The 24,717-nt window shown below is 32.0% G+C and overlaps 1 protein-coding gene and 1 pseudogene across 1 annotated transcript; one reads left to right on the forward strand and one right to left on the reverse strand.

Moving 5' to 3' along the window:
- Window positions 1-58: 58 nt before the first annotated feature.
- On the forward strand, window positions 59-24,311 carry LOC148629761 (protein NEDD1-like). The gene is made up of 13 exons (XM_088556855.1): window positions 59-440; window positions 9,085-9,179; window positions 9,644-9,760; window positions 12,484-12,624; window positions 13,744-13,973; window positions 14,345-14,537; window positions 14,872-14,968; window positions 15,545-15,622; window positions 17,373-17,471; window positions 18,696-18,844; window positions 20,903-21,122; window positions 21,570-22,006; window positions 23,480-24,311. Exons 1-13 carry the CDS (start codon window positions 293-295, stop codon window positions 23,582-23,584), a joined length of 2,109 nt encoding a protein of 702 aa, XP_088412981.1. The 5' UTR covers window positions 59-292; the 3' UTR covers window positions 23,585-24,311.
- On the reverse strand, window positions 11,257-12,431 carry LOC148629762 (uncharacterized; annotated as a pseudogene).
- Window positions 24,312-24,717: the final 406 nt, after the last annotated feature.

The following is a 24,717-nucleotide window of genomic DNA, read 5'->3' on the forward strand; positions in this document are numbered from 1 at the left end:
TTAGATACAGCTACGCGCCTTTTCGTTCCGTTTTCTTTTCGTTTTATTTTGTAATTATGTCCCGGAAGTGAGAGCTGTGGCGGGAAATCAGCAAATCAAAACAAAACAATGAAGAGCTCTACAAATAGAACTGGAAATATGCTCTTTGATCTACAATCATAAAAATGGAAAAGAATACACCCATACTTTTAGCTGGAACATGAAAATCGCTTAAAAGTGGTTAGGTCAGGGTACGATAGAGACTTCAGACCTGAGGCTTTGCTATTATTTGGCATTTCATTTTAGAATCAGAATGAGTCACCTTAAACTCGCTTCAGCAGGTGATGATATAAGAATTTGGGATACAGGAGATTTTAGTATTGTTAAGCAGTTTAACCCCCATGACCAGAACATTAGTGCCATTGCATGGAATGGCAAGAAAACAGCATGGAATAGTGAGAGTATCCTTTTACTTTAAATTTGTACATGTAGTACATGTACGTTTATCGTAATTTTGGTTAGTGTGCATAACTGCTAACTCATTACGATTTAGGTGTGTATTACTGAGAAGTTTCAGTCTTTTTTTAAATTTCCTGTATTTTCATAAATACAGTATATGGTTATATGTTGTATTTGCAGTAGTAAATTACAGAAAAAATGTATGTGGTTCCAGTTGCCCTAGACCTTTTTTTGCCAAAATATAAAAAAAAAAAAAACAAATGACCCTACCCATTTCAGTGCCTAGAATTATTTTTTTTGGGCCAGTGAAAATTGAGAGCCCAAATTGCTGGGTGCTGGCCCTCCCCCAAAAATATAACTTGTATGGGTTAAAAATTGGGAAAACAAACTAAGAAATAATTATTCCAGTTACAAATACAATTCAAGCAAAGGCAAATTGCATTAGTACAGGGAACAAATAAGAATTTGAATCGATTATAGTCATGAAGCACATCCTAGAAGTAAAAAAACAAATGAGAAGGAAAATTTTAATTGTACATTTTATTCATGAGCCCTTCCCTGCAAGTAGCCCAGGTTTGCAATCTGCAGTACATGGCTGAAGATTCCTAGTAAAAAAAATACATGGGAAAATTTTGGACCATTCTGGTTTGAATTTTGGCTTCTGAAATCGGCCTGCTCTTTTATTTTTATTTGTAGCATGAACTTTGCCCTTGGTCTTTGACCAGGGGTCATATGCTGTAGAGAAATGGTTTGTTATCATGGCAAATGCAAATTGATGCTTGTTTCGTCATTTCTTGGTATTTTTATGAGCAAGGGTGACGTTTGGAGTAATTTATTGATAAACCTACTCATAGGAGCACCCAAGCTATTACAATTCATCTTTCCCGTCGTAGTAATCAAGACCTTGTTTAAAAATGCTGACTTTTGTTTTATCCTAATTGACGAAAACTGTTCCCTTTACTTTCGCCTGTATACCCGAGCTGATCGATTATTAACTACTTATTGTTGATGTGTCTTAATTAATGTAATTGGATTAACGGATCAAACGTGTACACCTGTACAATCATCAGTCACCTGCCGAAACAGTTAATTAGTTTTGGATCTTAAAACTGATATTATGCTGATTAGACAATTTGAAGATTTCCTGTTGATATGAAAAATGTACAATAGAATTTTCTACGCTTTTGAAATTTTTAGTGAAGAAAGTGGTCTAGAAATCTTTTGTCATTTATAGAAACCCTTTTGTCATTGACGAAAATGACGTGCTAGAAAAATCACTACCCTATACACCCCAGCTGCAGAGCTACACTACACTCAGCAACTTGTGACAATGTGTTTCTCTGACACTCAAGTCGGAGTTTTAAATCCACGTTAGTCAGTGAAACATGGTGCCAGTCAGATTTTTTCACAGTGAAATGTGAGTGTTACACCCACCCAGCTGGGACATCATATATTCCAGTTATTAATTTTGTACTGAGAACCACCGACCTGGGTGAAAAATCACCCAGCACAGTGAAATTAATCTCATTGATCTTCGCCGACAATATGGACTTTGGTACCCGAGCTCCTAGATCCAGGTCACTGACCTCCAAAATTCACTTGGGACCTCAGAAAATCAAAACAAAGGAGTCCGTAGGACATGTGAAAATTCTTAATCGAATCGTCAGAATCGATACAAGTTGATTTGTCTAGCTTTAATCCAAGGCGTCTGTACAATAAAACAGCGGTTGAGACGATTAGCACATGGTATTAAAGATTGACAAATATAACATGAAAATAAAAAAAAAAAAAAAGATATTTATCGTTGATACAAACTTCATGACAGTCCTGTATTGAGTATTATAATTAATTGCAATCCATTTGATGACCACACACATCAGAGACATTGTAAACAATGTGTTCATTTAAATTTCTAAAAATAGACAACTATATATGTGTGAGGTTCGTTACAGGATTATTTTTATACGGGAGTAAACATCGGTTGGCATGAAATGAAGTTCGAAACCGTTTCACAAAACTTAAAATTAAGATAAAGATATATGTAGGTTTTTATTTGAAACATATTTTAAATAAGAAATTTCTCAGAGTTAACTTGAATCATTTTAGCGATTGAAAACAACCAGCTGAGGACGCCGTCTCGTCCTGGATTGGACAATGTCTTGTAACTTATATAATTATTACTGATAATGTTTCCAGTCCTGATTAAGGGCTTTTACTGAACAATTCTTATGTACACATTATCATAGGACCTGTAATTAGTTTCTTTTATTTCTGTAAAAGCCGTTCAATTATTAAAACTATGAGAAACTAAAAGCGTCACCAGACTGTTTTTACAAGTCTGTCACTCGAATCATATTACAAAAATCAGTACTTTCAAAGTATTTTATTTGTATTTATAAATAGTAATTATCAATTTACAAGTGCAAAATTAAAATATCAAAAGATTGCACTATTACATGATAAAAATACAAATATTTCTACATGATATCTCCCACTTATTGGACATAGCTGTAAATAAAACAACAACACATCAACAAATGATACTTTACATGTACAGAAAAAAGATGTTAAATTTTTAATGACATGAATAATTTTTTTATTGTAACTGGAGTGCTCCGAATTAACTGAGAAACAGCAACATTATATATATCGTATCTTACAATGAATTCTCCGATATGCCTCATTGAATTTTACAACTATTGCAATATACAAACTGTTGGTGTTGGCTAGGTGGAATCTGGGTGGTAAACACTCAAAATGTCGGTGTAACACCGAGTTTTACTCAGGTCGGACTTGAGCGTTAGAGAAACAAATGTCGTTGAGTGTAGTGTATATTTATCATCAGAATTCATCAAGCTTGCACACGATGAGCCTAAATAATGTAACTGAATGGCTCATTTAAATCATATATTATATGTAACTCATTTAATTGTGGCTGTGTTCCTACTTCCGCATCTTCTTTTTAAGCAGTTCCAGCCCTCTTTCAGGTTCTCCGTGACCATGCATAATGTTGCGACCTTCTATTTAATTTGTTAATGTTGCTATTGCTCAAATGTATTTCTATTAACCAATCACAAACACTGTTATATATCCACACTTTGTCAGACAATTAAGCTCTAACAATGTGGATCGCATTGTATTCTTAGTACATACATTTTGTGGACACACTGGGGCAAGTAAACCACTTACCTAAGTTACAAACAATGTATCTTCCTTTGTCAACAGAAGTTCCAAAAATAAAAACAAGAAATGACAATGATATTTAATATTTCTAGGGCAATCATCCAAACATTTTTTTTTTGGGGGGGGGGCATCAACTTTCATGTCTTTTGGCAACTTTTAGTTGTCCTACTACAAAACTGGTTACATTTGGCTTGCGGGGGACCGGTCATTTCAGGCACTGCGCTTCAGGGTTATGGAGATTTTTCTGTTAGTTTAAGGTACTGGACTTACTTACAATAGTAATCAACAATACACCTGTATCTATGCACTTGCTTGCAGCAGTGGCCATTAGAAAATACAACACCATGAATTCGCAGACTGTTGATGGTGATGATTGTGTAGGATCAATTGTTGTAATTAATGTTGTCATCAAACACTTACAAAAAATGTAGGCATTCATCTGGCAGGATGTAGTGACATTTTAAACTGACCTTTTGAGTTATTTAAAAAAAAGAGATTAAAATAAAATTTTCTGACGTACTGACCCTATTTTATTCAGAGAGCTGACCGTTCATATTTTTTATTCGACCTTATAGGAAAAGATATTCCTATAAATCAGTGATGTTTTTGGAATTTTGGTAGCCTGAAACTTTGTACCTTAAGGTATGCAGAAATGTAAATAAACACTTGGCCATGTTTAGCCGTTATTTTGTACTTATATGTCAATATGGAGGATCAATTCATGCTTCTTATAAATATAAAAAAAATAATGTTCTTTTGAGAGATGAACTTTCCAATCGTATATATCTTTCCATAAAAATCTTAGCTATATCCTCTTTTCAAATGACTAAAATATATGAAGTTGGAGGAAATGTTCGCTATGTACATGTAGATTTAAAGCAGTAGTAATATTTGAATATGTTTTTCAAATTTTTATCTCACCTTGCCTAAAAGGCCATGTGAGCTTTCGTCATCACTTGGTATCTGTCGCTTTCTGTTGTCCATCGTTAACTTTTTAAAAAAATTTCTGCTCAGAAACCACTGAACAGAATTAGATAAAACTTGGTGACAGTCGTCCTTGGCATGTCTACTCACAAAATAGTATCCATTATGGTCCCTTACCAAAAAGCATGGCCGCTGTTACCAAAAATTGAACAAAGGGGTATCACTATATATTTTTGTTTATCTTTACTTGTGTATTGTAGCGGAGGAGAGGACAGTGGTGGAAATAACACTCACTAACCACAGTAAATTATATAGTAAAATGTATGGGTATGCGTACTGACTACCGATTAAAAGTCTGTCAATGTTATGATCAATTTATTAACAACATTTCTTTGAACTATATATAGATTATAAATTGCATGACAAATGGCCTGGCTATATGAAATAAGAATTGAACTCTTTAAAATTAAGTGAATTCTGAATTAAAAGTAATTTATTTCAAAGTCTATTTTGGCTCATAATTAAACATCCAGATACCATAGTATGATCAATATCATGTAGACCAAACGATAATGTATGTAGAGTAGGGTATATCTGAGATTATCCTAAATGTCCAAAACTTAATTTCGAACTAGTTAAAAATGCAACGCTTAACTATGAAGACCCACTAGTTAAAACAACATAAAGTCATACTGATTACTTGTATTTAGTTTATTTGATTCCATTTTTGAAATTAAGATTTTTTTCGGAAATGTACAGGTTTCCCTTATTTCTAATAAATCAATGGACCAATAATATGTGCAAAGAGCACTTTAAGGTAATATTTAAATGACTGAGAACCGCTAACCTCAGCGAAGATCACAAGCCCCTTAAACTTTTATAGAAATAGTGAACCGCTAACCTCTGCTAAGATCACTATATAATCTTTACTTAATAGTTTTAAAATAATATATATGTACCTGTGAATCATAACCTCGGCTAAAATCACTATGTCATCTTTCAGTGAAATAATTTTTATGTAACTGTGAACCGCTAACCTCAGCTAATCTCACAGTCACCTTTATTTCTCTGATATACCTTTACAAATAATATAAAAAAAACAGTAACACAATAATGTTACAGTCTGATGTTTGAAAATGAAAATTTCTGAATGATAACTTTTCTGATAAATCCTCAAAGGTTTTACATTAACAATTTATTTTTTTTGCCATATCAAATACTTTGAAATACTTCTAAAATTATAAATTCCTTTAAGAATTTATTATTAAATGATTAAATAATAAGAGTATGAGTATAAGGCCAAACATCTCTGACTTTGTTAAGCTACAAGAGCGTGGTGACACCTTTCAAGAAAAGGCCTAAAATTGACGTCATTTCAGTGTTGACGCTTGTTTATATACTCAAGACGTTGCACAAATGCACAATTGTGCAGTTGTGCGGTACATGAGAAATCAACCAATCAGAGCGTCGCCATAAAATGGAAAATCCCCGTTTGTGCGCGTTAGTGCCAATTCTAAAAATATACATACATACATACATACATACATGATTACAAATAACAATTTGTAAATTTATCATATCATTTTACAAGAAATATTGAACAATTCTATGAACATGCAGTTTTACTTAAACTATCCAACAATGAACAATTGCGCAGCAAATAATTATTTACAAAATATGGCGGCTAACTATAATCATCCAGTAGTGTGGACAAGTCTATAATTGTATTCATGAAAATAATTCAGTAATATAAACATTGAAAAGTTAATTCCAGGTATCTAGTACATGTAAGTTAGCTGTCTGTTTCACTTGAAAGCTGAAACTAATTGTGATTTATGACACACGAAAATACTCAACAGAGTAACCAACATTGAGGCATTTTCATTCAGTGAATGGTAAAAAAAACAGTGAGAACTAATGTGCATTTAGCCTTAACAACCTGGAAAAACTACATGTCATTCAGTGCTGGCAATAATATCAGCAATTTCTAATCCCCCAAAAAAATTAATTACTGGCTGATCTCCCCCTACAATATCTTAAAAATCATAACAGATAAAAGAAAAATGAGACATCTTAGGCTATTAGGTTGAAAAAATCTATCAAGTATCTTCCCTGAAAATTTCAAGATAATGGATTAACAGATTTTTTTGGCAGTTTATGTGTATCATTTGGGAAAGGAAAGCAGATTTAAGATTAATGTAAATTGATAAAATGTTCAGTATTTCAATAACTACTTTTAGTGCAAATTTCAGAAAAAATTGTTGACCCTTCTTGGAGTTATGGCACTTGAAAGTGTCAATTTGAAGTTTTTTATCAGTTTTTTTCCAATTAATAAAAAAAAGCAGATAGATGATTAATTTGATTGATAAACTGTTTAGTACTTAATATCTATTTTTGGTGCAAATTTCAGAAAAATCTGTTGACACTTCTTGGAATTATGGCCCTTAAAAGTACAATTTTTGAAGTTTTTATAAGTTTTTGTCTTTTATTTAGAGAACAAAAGTAAATTGATAATAATAAATGTAAATTGATAAAATGTTCATTATTTTAATTCTATTTTATGTGCATATTTAAGAAAAATTTGTTGACACTTCATGGAGTTATAGCCTTTGAAAGTATCATTTTTGAAGTTTTTGTCAGTTTTTGCCTATGACATGTCAGAGAACAAAAACTGATTGATGATTAATGTAATTTGATAAAATGTCCAGTGTTTCCGTATCTATTTTTGGTGCAAATTTCTGAAAAATCTGAATTATTGTTGCATTGGTGCCAGAAAGTGTCATTTTGACCATTTTTTAAGTTTTGGCCTGTTGGTAATTACATTGAACTGTAGCAGATTGATGATTAATGTAAATTGTAAAAAAATATTAAGTGTAAAAAGATCTTTGATTGGTGCAAATTTGAGAAAAATCTGTTCATTGCATTTTTTGTTGATTTTTTTTTTTTTTGCATTTTCAGTCTATCATTAGGTTAACATTAGTAGAATGATTTTTTTTTTTTTAGAAAAAAAAAATGTACAGTTCCATGACAAATAGCTTCTGTGCAAATTTTAAAGCCGCATTTTGTATTAAACCAGAGGAGTGGTTCAGGCTCTTGAGAGCCTCTTGTCATTTAGAGCATGTAAATTTAAGAATTTCAATTAGGCTTAGAGGAAACCACCACAAAAGGGAGTTTACTAAATTCTATGTAATTTATTACATGCTTGTATTATATTGTCTTAAAAAAAATAAACTGGAAAAGGGCCCTTTAAGCAAGAGGGGTGATTTAGTGGTGTCAATCATTAATTATTAGAGTGAAACTATAATTTTTCCAAGTTATTTGTATGTTGCGAAATTGTCCGTTCCAATGTTGTTCCATCTAAAAACCCCAATGGGAATGTTTTGTACTTTTTAGTAACTTTTGCCAAGGAAGTATATATTTTATTTTTATTTTATCTAAAGTTGCAGAAATGATGACAGTTGGAACATTTTTCAGCAAAACTTGGTCTCATGCATTGTCTATAACTACTCTTTAACAACTTGAACAATTGTTATGCAACTCATTGGAGTGTTACATGTAGATTACCATATGGAGATGTGCAGGAATTCTGTTAATGTATTCTCAACAACAACAAAAATATAGTATTGATTGCTGTTTGGAGTTAGGTGTTTCAGAATGACAGCGAATTTTGTGTCAGAAGTACTTAGCCTATCCACCATAAATTGTGTCCCATATGAATCAAATTTCCACATCGGTCCCCAAATCTTTTAAGGGTTCAACAGGCTGCAGGGGCATGTCCTGTTAGGGGCAATGTCTAGTTCAAACTGTATGTGTTTTGCTGTGTTAATGTATGGATGAAACCCTTTAATATTTGAAGGACATTTTTTGTACACCGGTAAGGTATACTGTAAAGTTAGCTAAGCATACATTTGTAGGTAATTTGATCACAATTAAAAGCATCTTACAGTTTACAATGTTTAGTGGGAAAGTGCTGCTTTACAGTTATTGCATACCATTAGGTCAAATGTTACAAATATTCAAGAATGCTGCTGCCGAATTTTCAAAATCATTACTTTAAAGTTGTGGTATTTCCTGTAACTAGTGCAAAAAATGGGCAAATGAAGAAAATGTGAACATGAGGGAGGTAAATGACATTTTGATTAAACAAAAGTATAACTTAATTATATAATTGTTTTTACTTGTGGTACCACAAAATTTATAAAATAAATATTAATATATTTCATTAAAGTGTCAGGTGTCTGTCTACATAGAATAAAACACATTTTGTACAACTAATAAAATATGTAGTTAAGAAAGGACAAATACCCAACCATACATGGCTTATGAGACACTGTAAACTTAATATAGAACTTATTAATATACAGATATAAGATACCTACGTTTATATTGTTAAAAAAATGCATCAACTTAAAAAAAAAAAAGAAAAAAAAAACAAAGTAATCTCATATAAGTAGTAAAAAACTTCAGACGTTTCAGTGTGCATTATTAAGAAGATAAAAATATGTCGAGCACATTGAGTGATTCCTTATCTTTAAACAGATGTTTTATTGTGCAGTGCAGCTGCCAACAGTGATAAAATATGTTTTACTAGTGTGAAAGAAACTGCTGTCACACTCTCTGAGTTTGAATGTAGTGTAAGTGTCAAGAACTAAAACGTAGGTATTTATTAAAAATGTATACACATTGTATTATTCATTAGTACAGTAAATATCTGTACTATCATAGTGTAATTTTACATGTAATTTTTATAATAGTGTTATTTTATTATCTATAGTTCATATACATGTACAGGTACAAATGGAAATAACTATTATCTGTTTGTATTTATTTAAATTATTGGTTCCCTCAGTTTTTTCCTTGCCTAAATATTATAAAATATACTGCATACTTGTTTTCATTTCCATCAAGTTTGAGAAGCCACACTCACGAGATATGACAAAATTTTGAAATATTGAAAATGAATGCTTCGAGCTGTGCGAGACATGGCTTGTCTAATTGTTTAAACAAATAATATTATGTAACCAAATTAGCTGAAGTCTTTTACATTTCAGTCTGGTAGTTTACATGTAGGTATTGATTTATGTCTTTTACATTTCAGTCTGGTAGTTTATGTGTTGATTTTAATTCTACTTCATCCTACCTGTTGATTGGTGGAACAGATGGTGGTATAAATGTTTGGGATCTTAAAACAAGGAAGATCAAGAAACAATATAAGGTATAGACCACAGAAAAATATTATATCTGTCAAAGACTTCAAGTGATGTTCTAGGAATTTTAACCATTTTAATTTTAAACTGATGCTGCTGAGTGCAATAGTAGAAATGTTACCTTTGTGTTCCAATTCAAATAATATTTGTTACCTTTTCCCTACATTTGTTATTTGTACCTATCCAGGTAAAACAATAGCTCTACATTACCAAAAAAACTACATTCATATCTTTCAGCAAAAACAAAAACAAAAATGAAAAGATATTAATCACCTGAATTACTTATTTTAAAACCAAGCGCGATTCTACATTATTAAATAGAAAACAAGTATTTCCCTAGCTACTTAACCACAGTGTACATTTATGAGGTGTAATGTGAAGACAAACTGAATTAGTCCCCTAGTAGCAACTTTTGCTTAAGTGCATTTTATGGTTGCCATCCGTCATTCAGTCAGTAAGACTGGCAAATTACTTTTGCAAATTTTTTACATGCCTGCTGATATACATGTACATGTACATTTGGTATTTAGTGCATTGCTTTACAATGATAAGTACAGATTTTGTTTTGGCCAGTTGATTTTTTGCTGATTTATGACCCTTGGATCAGCAATGAAGTTGAAACGATCACATCCTACCTGCATACATGTTGGTCATTTCCATTATACATCTGACAGAATGATTTGGAGCCATACATGTTTCAGAGCAACTACATGTACATTGCTGACGTTCTGTCCCTATTTAGGCTGCAGGCGAGTGCTGTAACAAGATACAGGTTCGTGTATGGGTCTTGAAGCAGTCCATAAAACTGATACAGCCCCATACACAAGTTAATAATACATTTATTTCATTGAAAAATTTACCAAGAAATAGGCTATTGTTATACATTCCCTCAGCTTTACCAGTGGACGAAGTGCAGTCTCTGAAACTTATCCTTTATATTTTCATTCTCCTATTCGATGTAAATATTTTCAGAAATGGCATCTATAAAGGCAAGATTTATTTTGTTTTAGAATTCAAAACATTTAATAGTCAACATTTCATCAAAAATCAGTATTCAACAATTTAACAAAATCAATAGAATTTTAACACTTCACATGATAAACAAAACAATGACATAAAATATTTCTTGTTTTTGTTTTTTTTTTTCTTCAGAAATTACAGATGAATATCCATTACTTATTTATTTGTTAACATAGAAATTGGTCACACCCCCTGACACATTTGATATTGTTTGGGCTGACAGAACGAATCGTCTCAGAAAAGTTTTTCCACACAATTACTTGTGATGAATTTATATCTCTTAAATTTAGACTACTTCCTGACTGAGTATAATCACATCATCCAAAAAATCTGTATCACTGTTGTAAGATTCCAAAGGCAAAAGAGAACCTTATTTGGTAACTGGCTTCGACTGTGGAATCATAACTCCTTTCTGTGCAGGAATGGCAACAGCCATATTCTTTTTGTTTTGTTCTGTATATTCATGCAGTGAATTTGCTAAAGCTTAAAACATCATTTTTTTTTTTAGAAATTGTTGTGTCACTTGTATAACTTTCAATGGACTGTAAAAATTTGTGTTTAAAGTTGTGATTGAAGTTGCCTGTATTGAATGGTTCGAGTTAACGTTAGAAAGTCCAGCGGCCCTAGAAATACAGGGCATTAACTCTCCTTGTGAATTCTTTTCCAATGGCCGAGCTTCATATCAAATGTCATCTGAGGTAAAAAAAAATTTAAAAAAAACGACTTTGATCGATATGGTGTTTGAAACAATGCATCAACTTAAGGGTTTAACTATGCAAGATAAAACTCATAGGATTTTACTGGGCATGTCTGTGAATCAGGGTCCTCATAAATAATTCCCCCTAACTTGTCCTCCTGGTCAGTCCTGTGGTTTTTTGTAACCTCTGATCCCTGTTTGATGATGTAGTGACCCTCGGTACCATCATTTTTTATAACATCCAAGGTTTTTGTTAATTCCCGTAATCCCTCATGTCCACACCTGTAGCAATAAATCATCAAATCAAACCATACTTTATGCTGTAGAATAACTGAATCATTTTCCCATCTACTGAAATAATTTTTTAACAGTGACATGTCTGCCTTGTTAATGATAGATTTATGCCCTTTCCACTTTTCTTAAGTCAACAAATCAACAATAACAGCATCAATTATTGTCTGACTGCAGTTTAAGTCGGGACCTGTTTTTATGTTTAAAGCTCTTCTTAAAGGAAGTTCGTTGTAATACATGAACAGTATAAGTTTAAAGTCGATGAGAATAAGACCAATTGTAGTGTTCGAAGCACTATATCAAAAAATAAGACAAGTTAGTACTAAATAATTAACAAATAATATTAAATATTAAATAAGTAAAGCCACCAAGTCAAGACAAAGGAAACAAAACAAAATGGGAAAAGTGGGGAATGGGCAGATTGACATTTTTTATGTATATATTCGATAACCCTACCTGTTAATCCCTGCTCTTATAGATTTTAGACCACTACATGAGTATTTCTGCCCCTTCTTGTTTCGTGCCTCAATATAAAAAGACTCCAGGAGTCTGTCCAAAGTTTCTGACTGGAGAGTATCAATGGCATTCATCAGTTGATACCCATGTCTGGCCATGCAATACTGGTGGAATATATTGATGGAAAATCTAGTAGCTTGCTTTGTGTTTTTTTAATGTTTTCCTTCTAAAATGTTGATTTTCACTTATTATGTTTTTTTTCTTCAGGATCATAAAGGACCTGTAACATGTGCACAGTTTAACTGCAGTGACACCTATATTGCATCTGGCTCAGAGACTGGGGAGATAATTTTGTACAATGTTGTAACTGGCCAAGGCTGTAGCCCCATGGTTGCTCCTAAGATTCAGGTATGGTTGTTGGAACAATGAACAACTTTATTTCTTCCTTTTTGAAGTTGTTCAATTCTATATTAATTATTTCCCCTGAAGCATAACATTGTGCTTTATTTATAAGAAGGAAATTTACTTAAATTGTTGAAATTGTGAACCAAGAAAATGCTGCAATGAACTTTATTGGGTTACAGCAAAGTTTCAAGTCTTGGTGGTATTTTTGTTTTGTTTTGTTTTTTTTTTTCATTTGCAGAATATATTTTCAATTTGTTAGTGATGATGGGTATAAAAATTATGGTTGAAGTACTATCCTCTCACACCGAGTCCTGCATACATTTGTAGATTCAAGTGATTCTTTTTATGTCAAGTTTTTAGGTAATTGGGTTTTATAGCTGTCTGTAAATCTTCTCAATAAATTTCTGTCAGTTTAACCTTGTGAAATACATCGTGAGTGTAACTGACATTTGGTATGAACCTACAGAATGGTTTGTGTTTTGTATGATGAGTGATAATTTTTTCTTAAATACTGTGTTTGAAATTAGTTATAGTCATTGTTGATGAAAAATTATGCAGGTCTACAAAATAATCCATTAATTTTATATAAATTCAACAAAAAATTTGATGAAAGTTTGACATGGTCTATAATAAATTAAGTCTAGTTTCGAACACTAAATACATCTTCTGTTTGACTTTTTAGTTGACTGTAGTAATATAAGTCCAACAGACACATTTTTCCTTCATTAACTAGTATCTATAGGTGATCAAGTTGATATTTGTGTTTTGACTTTTCATCTTGGTTTTTTTAGGTCAAATTAATAACATAATTGTTGTTCCTTCTTTTTTTATTGGAACAAATTAATATGAGGTAGGTTTATCATGTAAGAGAACCAAATTTAAGCTATAAAGGCTTTATTTATAAATGTGTCACTTACAGTATCTAAAATCAGGTGTCATCCTAGGATCTTGTAGAATTGGAACAAATTTTCTGTGAGCTTAGTTGCTCCATAGTTGCACAGCAGATTGCTTCTTGTCTGACTGATATTAGAACCTCAGTGATTCTAAGATTCTAAAATTTGTATAGAATACTTTTTTATTCTAATCTTTATTACAATTGTACATGATGTATTTTCTTTACAGACAATAAGACAGGTCCAGTATAGCAGATTCAGAAAATCTTTGTTAGGGTCTGTATCAGATGATGGAGCTGTCAACCTATGGGATGTTAATACAAGGAGACTTCTGCATAACTTTGCAGGCTCACACATTGCTCCAGCCACTGGTCTAAACTTTTCACCTATTAATGATATTCTTTTGATGTCTGTTGGACTTGACAAAAGAATTGTATGTTATGACACACAGGGAAAGAAGTAAGATTTATAAAGAATCTTTTAAAAACTGTGAAAAATATATGCATGAGTAATCCTGAAAAATCTGAATGTTCTGAAAATGTAGCATATCATTATTCAATAAGCATGTAGGATGTGATATTCAATTTTGATAAAAAATTTATGTCAAAGCTTCTTGAAAATGCTTGTTAAATTTTAAACTCATTGTCAGCAAATAAAAAAAAACCTTTCACTTTATATTAGAAAAATGAAGGGAACTGCTATGTAAAAATTTCCTGGGGCTTATTAGTGATAGAAATACGTAAGAAAAGTGTGATTGGTTCAATGATTCATTAAATTCATCATTAGTCAGCTCCAATACCATTCAGGTTCCTACACATTCTTTTTTGCAGACCTGTAAAGACTATGACATGTGATAATCCACTCACTTCCATTGATGTCATGGCAGATGGAGCCACAGTAGCCGTTGGGTCAACAAGGGGGAAAATTTACATTTATGATTTAAGACATGGCAATGTTCCTGTCAAAGTTATAAATGCTCATAAATCTTCCGTGCAGTGTCTTAAATTTCAACATGGAATTGTGGTTAGTATTTCCTTGTAAGAGAAATCTGATTTTTACCATTTATATTGTTATCAACAGAATCCTTGAGAGAAATTATGTTGTTTCCTATTCGTAGACCAATCTATGTTATAGAAATAAGACAAGTTTAAAAAAAAACTTTTTTTTTTTTCACACTGGTGGAGACTCTTCCAACATTATTTTTATATTTACTTCTGGAAATTCTACAACTCAGATATCACTGAATAAAAATTCATTTTGTATCAACTGGCTTTATTTTTTTAGTATTTTGATGAAACACCTTTTTGAGTATTTCTAACTTGTGAATAAACAATGATTTTTTACGTGTTTCTTGCAGCGTGAACCTTCCAGTGCTAAATCCTCCTGTTCAGCAGTATCCCCTAATAGGAGACAGTTACCTTCAGCACCTGCTGGCAGATCTGTTCCTAACAAAGGTAATAATACTGTAAATTCAGGAATTAATTTGTGCATTTATTATTGTGTTATTGTCATGATTGTCATAAAAATATTTTTGTTTTTGTTCAGTTTTGTAAATGACTACAAAATGCAAAGTTGAATATTGCAATTTTACATTCAAATCACATTATACTGTCTGTCCTTTCATCTAACATCATCTTCTGATAGCTCTGAAATGATTTTTATTTTATTTTTATTTCATTAAAGGGTACCTCTTTTAAATAATCATTGTGTTTATAGATTTTAAAGACAAACCAAATGAGGGAGATTAGTATATACTGTGCTTTGGTATTCATATTTTTGTTGTGTTGAAACCAGTTTCATTTCGAATACAAAGTTCATTTCCATCATAAAATATTGTACATAATTGTCATAAATAAAATTAATACTGCTATTATGTTTTCATTCCATCTCATTGTTCCCTGTTAAACAAAAACAAAACTCTAATTAAGATATATATGTTGCATTATGTAAAAAGCTTCCTTTTCTTATAGTTGATATATATTCTTCAATTAAACATCAATTTGTAAATTTACAAACAAACATAATTTTAGATTTTCCTGACCCTTATAACAGAAACAACCATTCAGATGGACCTGCTGAAGAAGATGTATTCTCTCCTGTTCGAAATGGTTAGGATTCTGTGTGGTTTATTGAGAAAACACTAAATTTTTGTCTTGCCTGTGATAGAAGGCAAGACTAAGGTATTGCTTTTCCAGTGTCTGCATTGTGGTCTGTGTCCACCTAAAGATTTATTGTTAAAATTTAGGGGTGTAGCGATACATTTTTTTCCAAATGATATATATTGTGATATTGGATATGTTTGACGGTTTGTTTCACAATAAATTTTAAGATATGTGTATCCTCCATGGGTGCCGCCATGTATTACAAAACAAAGCCACTCATGTTCGGCAGGAAATAAAAAGTAAGGATTTGATCCATCATTCCATTTTAAATAAAACATTTTAGCAATATTTTATTTTTTTCTCTGGGTCATTGAAATAATTCTAGCTATAACACTAATACCAATAAATTTATTTACAAAATAGCATCTTATCGTTAGTATTGTGGCAGCCACAACATACCATGAACCAAATTGTAAAAAAAAAATACCTAGATTTCGGTACATACAGTGAATCATTTCCCTCTTATTAAATTTTCTGATAAGTTCAGTTTATTATGAACCACTTGTGTTATGTCAATTGTATTTGGTATTCAGCTGCATAGCTACATCACAGTTCCATTTCCATTTTATGCATATGCAGCCATAGATCATGGACTATTTACTATGTATAGACTTGGATTTTTCTAAAGGTTCCAATGTTAAGTTTTCTTATTAATCAGTTTTACATGTACTACTCATGCTAGGTCAATGGCATATAGTGTTTAGTTGCATCATTATCACTACATTACAATTTGAATACAAATATGTTTCATGCATATGCCCCCACAGACTGTATCAAATATTGAATAACAGTAACCATTTGTGACAGATGAGACATACATCTATGATAATTGTTTATTTGTAATTTAAATCATTATACATAGAAAAATATGCTTAATGATGATTTAACTGTTTTAAAAAATTATCTGGTCCATATTAGTAGCCTAACTATTAAGGAATTTGTATCATCATTTAACTTAGAAGTCATGTGACATCCTGTTGATAACCCATTTAAAAACTACTTTCACCACGAATGAGATCTGGTGGATGAATATTAAAATGTATTGATAATTTCATATAGATACACTGTCCGTTTTTACAGTATACCGTTGAAATTATACTTCCACAAACAATTTTCAAATACATTTATAGACAATTGAACTATATTTTATCAATGCCTTTGATATCCATATATTGATTCCATGTGATTGACTACATTAAAACATAAAAATAGGTTATTAAGATTACACAAAATAAAAAGGAAATGTAAGGAAACCAAAAAAAATGGAAACGAAATTTAAATGTTATTTTGAATCATCAGTATTGTGTGGATGTGTGGATTTTGTAGTGGTAAAAATGCTGATCCCCATGGTAAATGATTAATCTATACAGGAAGAACAAATTACCATCAGTTCAGTTTAGGTAGTTTCTCACATCATCATGTTAAGTTGCCTGTTTCTTGTTACAGGATATAAACATTTATATTGGCACAGTAGTGTAAAATTCATTTCAAAATTAGCATAGAAATCTAATTTCACACATAAAAGGTGATTTTAAATCATTGGTGTCTTAAAAAGTAAATACCTTGAGCTTTTTGTGGTTCAGCACTTTGATTTAGATTGTGAAAGGGTATAAACAAACTAGTGAAGTGAAAATTTTAATATATTATAAGGTCTTACATTCTTGATAATTAAAGCATTGATTGGTTTGAATTTTAGACTTTGGAAGTAGTTCAACAGATTATAATTCAGAGATGGTGAAGACTGATTCCTTGTTTAATGCAGGATATCACAGCAACCTCAGCAATGACAGTTCTGGTAACTTTATTATTTTCATTGTATTTAGTGTAAGGATTTACCTGTCCAATCATTCATCCTTACATGATAACAGGTCTAGGATTTTGGCAAATCTAGCAAGCTGGGGCATCATTAGTATCTTACAGACACATTTGATTTATTAAAAGTTTATACTTGACACGTAGATTAAGCAACACCAGAGGGTGTGTCATAATGTATGTACAACTTCCTAGGTCAAAGGGCAAGGTCAAAAACTTTGGTTTCAGTTGACAACCCCATGTCCTGTGGTAGTGTCCACTCTATATCTGGAGAACCGTTATGATTTCAGAGTTTATACTTGACATGTATATTAACCAACACCAGAGGGTATGTCATATGTTTGTACAACTTCCTAGGTCAAAGGTCAAGGTCAAAAACTTTGCTTTCAGTTGACAACCCCATGTCCTGTGGTAAAGATAGTGTCCACTCTATATCTGGAGAACCGTTATGATTTCAGAGTTTATACTTGACATGTATGTTAACCAACACCAGAGGGTGTATCATATGTTTGTACAACTTCCTAGGTCAAAGGTCCGTCTGTCCGTCGTACTGTCCATCCATCCATTCTTAACAAATTGTGTCCGCTCTATTTCTTGAGAACCGTTATTATTCATAGTTACGTTGATGAAAGTAAGTTCTGGATATTTATCAGTTTTCACTAAAAATCTTAAAATAAAATCGCACATAACGAGACTATGTAATAACTTCTAATAAAGCTTCATATCAGCTTATTTACCACATGTTATTGACAGCAGGGCCCACAGAGATGGCTCCCATCTCAATGATATATAGTCCTTTTTCTTTTGTTGTGACTGTTCCTTATAAATATGTATTGCTTTTTATTTGTTGTTTTGGATTTCAATGGAAATGAGTTTTAGACACCTGGAACAAAGTGGGGTGTATGTTTTGGTTAAGCTCAGCTGATTATTAAAAATGTTCCAACATCATAATTCCAGCCTAAACATCAGTTAGATATTTGATATTTAGTCAGAAGATTTATATTGGTATGCCATACTGTGGGGTAAGATTTACCATACTGGAGTAACTGGGAGCAGGGGGTATATTTTCTAGTTCTCATATCTCAGTATAACATGTCAAGAAATATTAAAATATGAAATATGCATATTTAGGGTAGTGTATTATCTCTTCGTGACATTGGTCTTTATACAAATATTTAGTTGATCAAAGAAACTATTTGTTTTTCAGGTGGTGTGTTTTCCCCTTTGGCTGATGGAGACAGTATTAGTAGAAAGTTTGCAGACAGGGTGAAAGTCTCCCCATTAGTTACAAATTCTTCACCTGCTTTTCCTCGACAAACTGAATTATCTACTGATAGTTACAGCCATATAAATGGAGTAAATACTTTTGTGATATTTTACAGAGCATCCCAGCCTGGGTTTCATAAAAAATAATAATCCTAGACTGAGATTTTCCTCAAATCTTCAATTGAAATTGCTTGGATTGGTCAAATTTTAGTTGAGAAACTATTTGAAGGAAATATCCATGAAACTAAACCCTAGTTGTATTGTTGTTCAGTTATATTTGAGTTAATACTAACAAGTTATTTTATAAAATTAATGAAAACGTTATTAACATATACAATAAGTTCAAATGATCATGTATTCCTGGTTCCCGGTATCCCGGTAATGAATTGTAACATGAAAATACAAAGAGATGTGTCATCTTTTCCCCCACTAGCCCATATTGTGCTTGCCTTGAGTGCAGAAGGTCATGGGTTTGTTCCCCAGCTGAGTCACACCAAATATTTTTAGTACTGCAGGGATGTTTTTTTTCTGCCTTTTTGTGAATTTCTGCTATTTTAATTTCTGAATTTTACCATTACCATTCATTTTTTTTTTACTGTATATCTACTTACAATTTGCCAATTTCTGCTTTGCCTTTCGACCTTGTAAAATCATCCATGGTATTAGAAGTCACTGCTTCTATTCCAAGCACGTGGCATTTAAGGAGATTGAGTGACGACTGGTGGCTTGGAGTCAGAATGATGTGTCCAAGAGGGGTTGAATACCAACATGCGGGCTGTTGCTTCTTTGGGCTAGCACAATGAAAGCTTGACTCTGTATCTGACTAGTTCAGCCCCTGAATCAATCTCTACAACTTTTTGACAAATTTCTGGCTGTTGACTGAATGATCACTGACAGATCAATGACCAGTGAACAATCTGATCAGCTTTGTTGTATTAAATTAAGAATGATCAGTTCATGTAAATTTTAGAATTTCCATTGAAACGTCTCTAATATAATACCATAATAAATCTTATTTAAATTTAAATCCACATATGGTATTTTGTTAAAAATAAAAGTAATTAACTGCTGTTTAAATCTATTGCATCGTGAAAATATGTTTAAAAATTAATAAATGAAACAATAGAATCTGTAAAATGCATTTTCCACTCAGTGGTCATTTGATGTGATACTGGTTTTACTTATTGGTTTGATGGATTGATGACTGATCAGAAACTGATTGGTGATAGATGAACGATCACGATTATAGTTGCAAGGATTGGTTCAGGTACTGTACATAGCAGGGTTTGTTTGTTTGGTCAGTCATTCTCTTTCTGAAACACATGAAATATCTTCCATTGGACAATAAACATTAAACAATAATCAACCAACCAATCAGTTTTCCCTACTGGCCAAAAAATCTGGTGCTTTTTTTCTACTTTCCAAAAATATCAAATTTATTAAATATAATCAGGTGACATATGCACCCCCATCCACAGTTCAATGGATGTCAGTATGTTGAAATGAAAAGCAGACTTTTTTCTAGCAATTTGTTTGATTTTGAACTTCCTGTTTTACACTTAAATTCACACATTCCACAAATGTTTCCAGGGAAGTTCAATACCTAAGACTTTTTTTGAAAAAAGGTAATTTGATAGCTATATGTTCCTTGAGTCCATAGATTGAAGATATCAATAACTGTAGCTAGTTTCGACAAATAATTATACGTTTTCTCACTTGAACTGGCAGCAGTAGTAAAGCTAAGATCATGTAGCTGTTACCCCTTTTTTACATTTGCAAATGGCAATGAACCACCCAACCCCACCCCTTTTTTTCACGCAACACCATTTAAGTTAAAAAACATCAGACTTATGTACAATGTAATAATATGTGCTTCTTTCAGCTACATGGAGTTTGTCTCTTTTTTATATTTGCTTTCCTCTATATTATTGAGATTTTATCATCTAGAAACTAAGCACATATGTTTTTCTTTCTGGGAACTTTTATTTATAACAAGCAGCATTTTATAGTTCCAGCCAAAAGTAAAAAAAAATACCATCAGTATTTGTTTATTACATATAAAAAAATGTAAATCCTCATTTTTTAAGTGAAGAAATTCTTCAAAATAAAATATCCATTGCAAATGAATCTCTTATTTCTGTATTCTAGAGCAGTCACATGGATGGAGTTTTACGACAGAATTTACAGTATGAAACTTACCATAGACCAGAAGATGATGGACAACCGTCACATCATAGAGATATGCTGACCAGAGAGAGTTCTCATTTTTGTGATGAACCACAAAGGGAAAAAGGTCGCTCTGGTTACAGAAACTATAACAATAGTGGACCTAATCAGTTATCTGCTGGTGCTAGTACTTCTTATGAGTGTGAGTAGTGGCTAGATTTTTATCAATTTTCTTGTATTAGAGTAAGATCTTTAAAATTGCAAAACATGTAGTTAATATGAAAATGAATGCTTGGATATCTGCAAATGAAATACGAATTATATCATACTCAAATCTTGAGAAAAATACTGTCTAGTGTACTTGTAAATTGTTCAAAGCATGTCACAATTTTTCAATCCATTTTTTGTATGTTGACTTACTTTTCACTTATATTTAAAAAAAAAAGTGAAGTAATTTGATAAAGTGAACTATGCTAGTGTATTCTTCGTGGAGCTTGTTAGATATGATTTGGCAAATAATTTTGAGGATTATCTCCCTTATACTGCACATTTATATGCCATCCAATATTCATATGACATTGCCATAATTATGGAATAAATATGTTCTTTCATTTTAGAGATTTAACAGCAGCATTTTATATTATTTTAGCTTCAACACATCAATCCCCTCCAAGGTCAGAAATAAACCATAGACATTCAACAAGTCCTAGACCTCAGTCTATACAAAAAAATAATAGATCTTCATCTCAAGGCTTTTCACCAGACATTTCAATAAATGCATCACAAAGTGTTTCTTTGACTCGGAAGTTGGATGATTCACCTAGTGGTAGCTCAGGTGGACAAGGACATTCTCCTGTGCGAACTTCTGGTACTCCAGAAGGTGCCCATGCTGTTTCTCTGACTTCCAGTGGTGCTTTAAAACGTTCTCAGGAAGTGAGTGCTTCAGATGGACCTTTACCACAAAATTTTCAAACTCAGTTTTTTCGCAATATGATTGAGGATGCTATGGCAGATTTTGAGGAGCGTATTCATAACCAGTATTTGAATTTACATCTTGAAATGATTCGGCAGTTTCAAATTCAGCAGGTAAGGGGGCATAATCAAAGTTATGTATAGATTCACACATAACAAAAAATGCCATTCCAGGATTGAGATTATTCCTAAAAATATGTCACAGTTTTTGTATATTTTTATACCTCATTCAGTGAGTGGATGGTATATTGGAATAATCACCTTGTCTGCGTCCATTTCATTTCAATTATATCCCAACAAATGAGATAGAATTTGATGAGTGGCTTTATATAGATTGTGTATAACCTGAAAGTGATTTTGGATGTTGTCTATTATCATCTTCATGTTTAATATTTCATATATAATGTATAAGGAGGACCACCCGAGAATCCGTAATAAATAGTCCTTTGGACTACCTGAAATTGTGTTAGTAGTTACTGAATAAGTTGGGGAAAAAGTTTTAATTTTAGCTGAAAAATTATGTCTCTTTGAAAACATCGGCAAATGATTAGTTTCGTACTTTATTCTGGCAGTTCTATGCACTTTTCGCCACTCTGAACTCATCCCTAATTGAGTATTGAGTTACATTCCAGCCATTTTTTTAGATAATCCTCAGGTTTTTACTTCCATTTATCGTACTTTTCAGGTCAACACGCTCTTGTGGCGACTAAATGCCTCTTGCTTCTTAACTGCATCATTCAAACGCTTTATTCAACGAAAATAATGATATAAAGTCATGATCTTTTATCAGCACCAATTGTAAACAAAGATGTACAGATTTATGGGGATAAACCCCCCCCACCAGCTAAAAAAACTAAAATGTGTATATGTGTGCAGAGAAATTAGAAAATGAGGATGATGAGCTGTATTACAGCAACAGAGAGATAACTTCTCTTCAGATGAAGTCGTACAGACTTTCTTGACCTTATGCAATAGTAAAAAATAAATTGAGATTCATTCAACTCTTTCCTATTTTTTTTTCATTATCCTGGTGAAAATATCCATTCCAAAAAGCTCATTGTATAGCCTCCCAAAGTGCTCAAATTCCAGGATTTTGCATCTAATTTTTTTTTTAAATCTTGGGGGCATGCCCCCAAACCCTCTAGTTAGTTTAGGCAGCTTTGCTGTGATCAGGACTACCATGCAGCAAACAGAATTACAACATTTAAGACTAACTAGTCCTGTGGAAATAGTGTAAAATAGTGTCAAACCCTGGTCGAAGTATGACAGAGCTAATTAAATGATCATTTAATGTGATATAGTATATTTTTATCAGTAATATTTTGACTGTGCATAATCATTAATGTAGACAGCAGTGTGATTATCTTAAAACAGCTGTCAGTTCTTTAAGTTGCAGTAGTAAAATTATCAGCATTGATCCAAGTTTGTAAACATGCTATGGGATTGGAGTTACATCACCAAAAATAATACATTTTTCGTAAAATGCACAAATAGAAACCAACAGAAACTGTGGTTCTGTCCACTTTCAAAATGTTATACATGTAAATATAGACATATCTCTACTTATAGCTAAGTTTTATTTTGCAGAATGAAATGACCCAGCTAATGCAACAGTACTCAGTGAACCAGGAACTTATTAAAGAAATTGAAAGATTGAAGGAAGAAAATAGAAGACTGAAAAAGAATTTTTAGCTTTGCTTTCGTAATACATGTAAATATATTTGTTGAAATTTCTTCATTTGTTAGCTCACATCTACAAAAGTTAAATGCTTTGTTTCTAAAATACAGTGATAGTTCTTTAAGTATGTAAAAGCTGTAAGCATAAGAATTATACACAATTAGTTTTAAGTAATTCATCGCCTCAACAATGAAATTTAGTTTTTTTTTTATGTATGTTAAGGCAGTTTGTTCTTAGAATTTTATTTGAAGCCTTTTAGTAAAAGGTGAAAATGATGTATAATGCCCTAACAAATAAGAGTGCTATCTTATGTCAGTAAAATTCCATTGATTTTTCCTGCTACTAGAAGAAATGAAATAAAAAGTCATGAGTGAATATTAGTACTCTGAAGCATTAAAAAACAATATATTCATAATAAAGTATGCCATCATCCCCTGTATAATTCTTAGGTGGACAGGTATTTACACATTTTATATTTAAAAAAAAAAGATAATACCGTACTTTAAGGAGATGCATGAAGTCTTTTGTAAATTGAAAGTTTCTTGATATGATTTTTGGTGAAACAAAGACTGGTGTGTTGATATTAGTTTAAATCCAAAAAAAAAACAATGTTTCAAGATAAACTACAGAAATGGTTTGGGTTTTTTTTTGTAGTGTAAAAAAATGAGAGCTAGTATTTATGATATAATAATTTTTTACTGCCATGAGTAAAAAAATAAAGTTAGTGTTATTATTATGGTTTATTGTTGTTTTGTTTCATTGTTTTGTATACAATTAAATGTGATTTAGTAATATACAGGGTTCGTACGGGTCCTTGAATCCTTGAAAAGTCATGGAATTTCATTTTGAAAAGTAAAGGCCTTGAAAAGTCATTGAATCCTGTATTTTTGCCAAAAGTCCTTGAAGAGTCATTGAATTTTATTCAAATGACATATTGTTTTATTTAGTGTTGAATTAAGCAATCTACAGTCTTCTTTATCTCACGTTCGGGAAGGTAAGTCAAGGGGGAGTAATCTATAAGTGTTCAGGGTCTGGTTTCCGTTTGTGAATGTCATACAGGGAACCAGATTTAACCGATGTCAAAACATCATGACCTTATAAAACAAAATGCCAGGAAACTAATTTTTAGCAAAACTAAAAATTGTTG

This window comes from Perna viridis, chromosome 1, assembly GCF_037379345.1.
Source record: "Perna viridis isolate PV_CMFRI_1.1 ecotype Kerala chromosome 1, ASM3737934v1, whole genome shotgun sequence".
NCBI classification, from domain to species: Eukaryota; Metazoa; Mollusca; class Bivalvia; order Mytilida; family Mytilidae; genus Perna; species Perna viridis.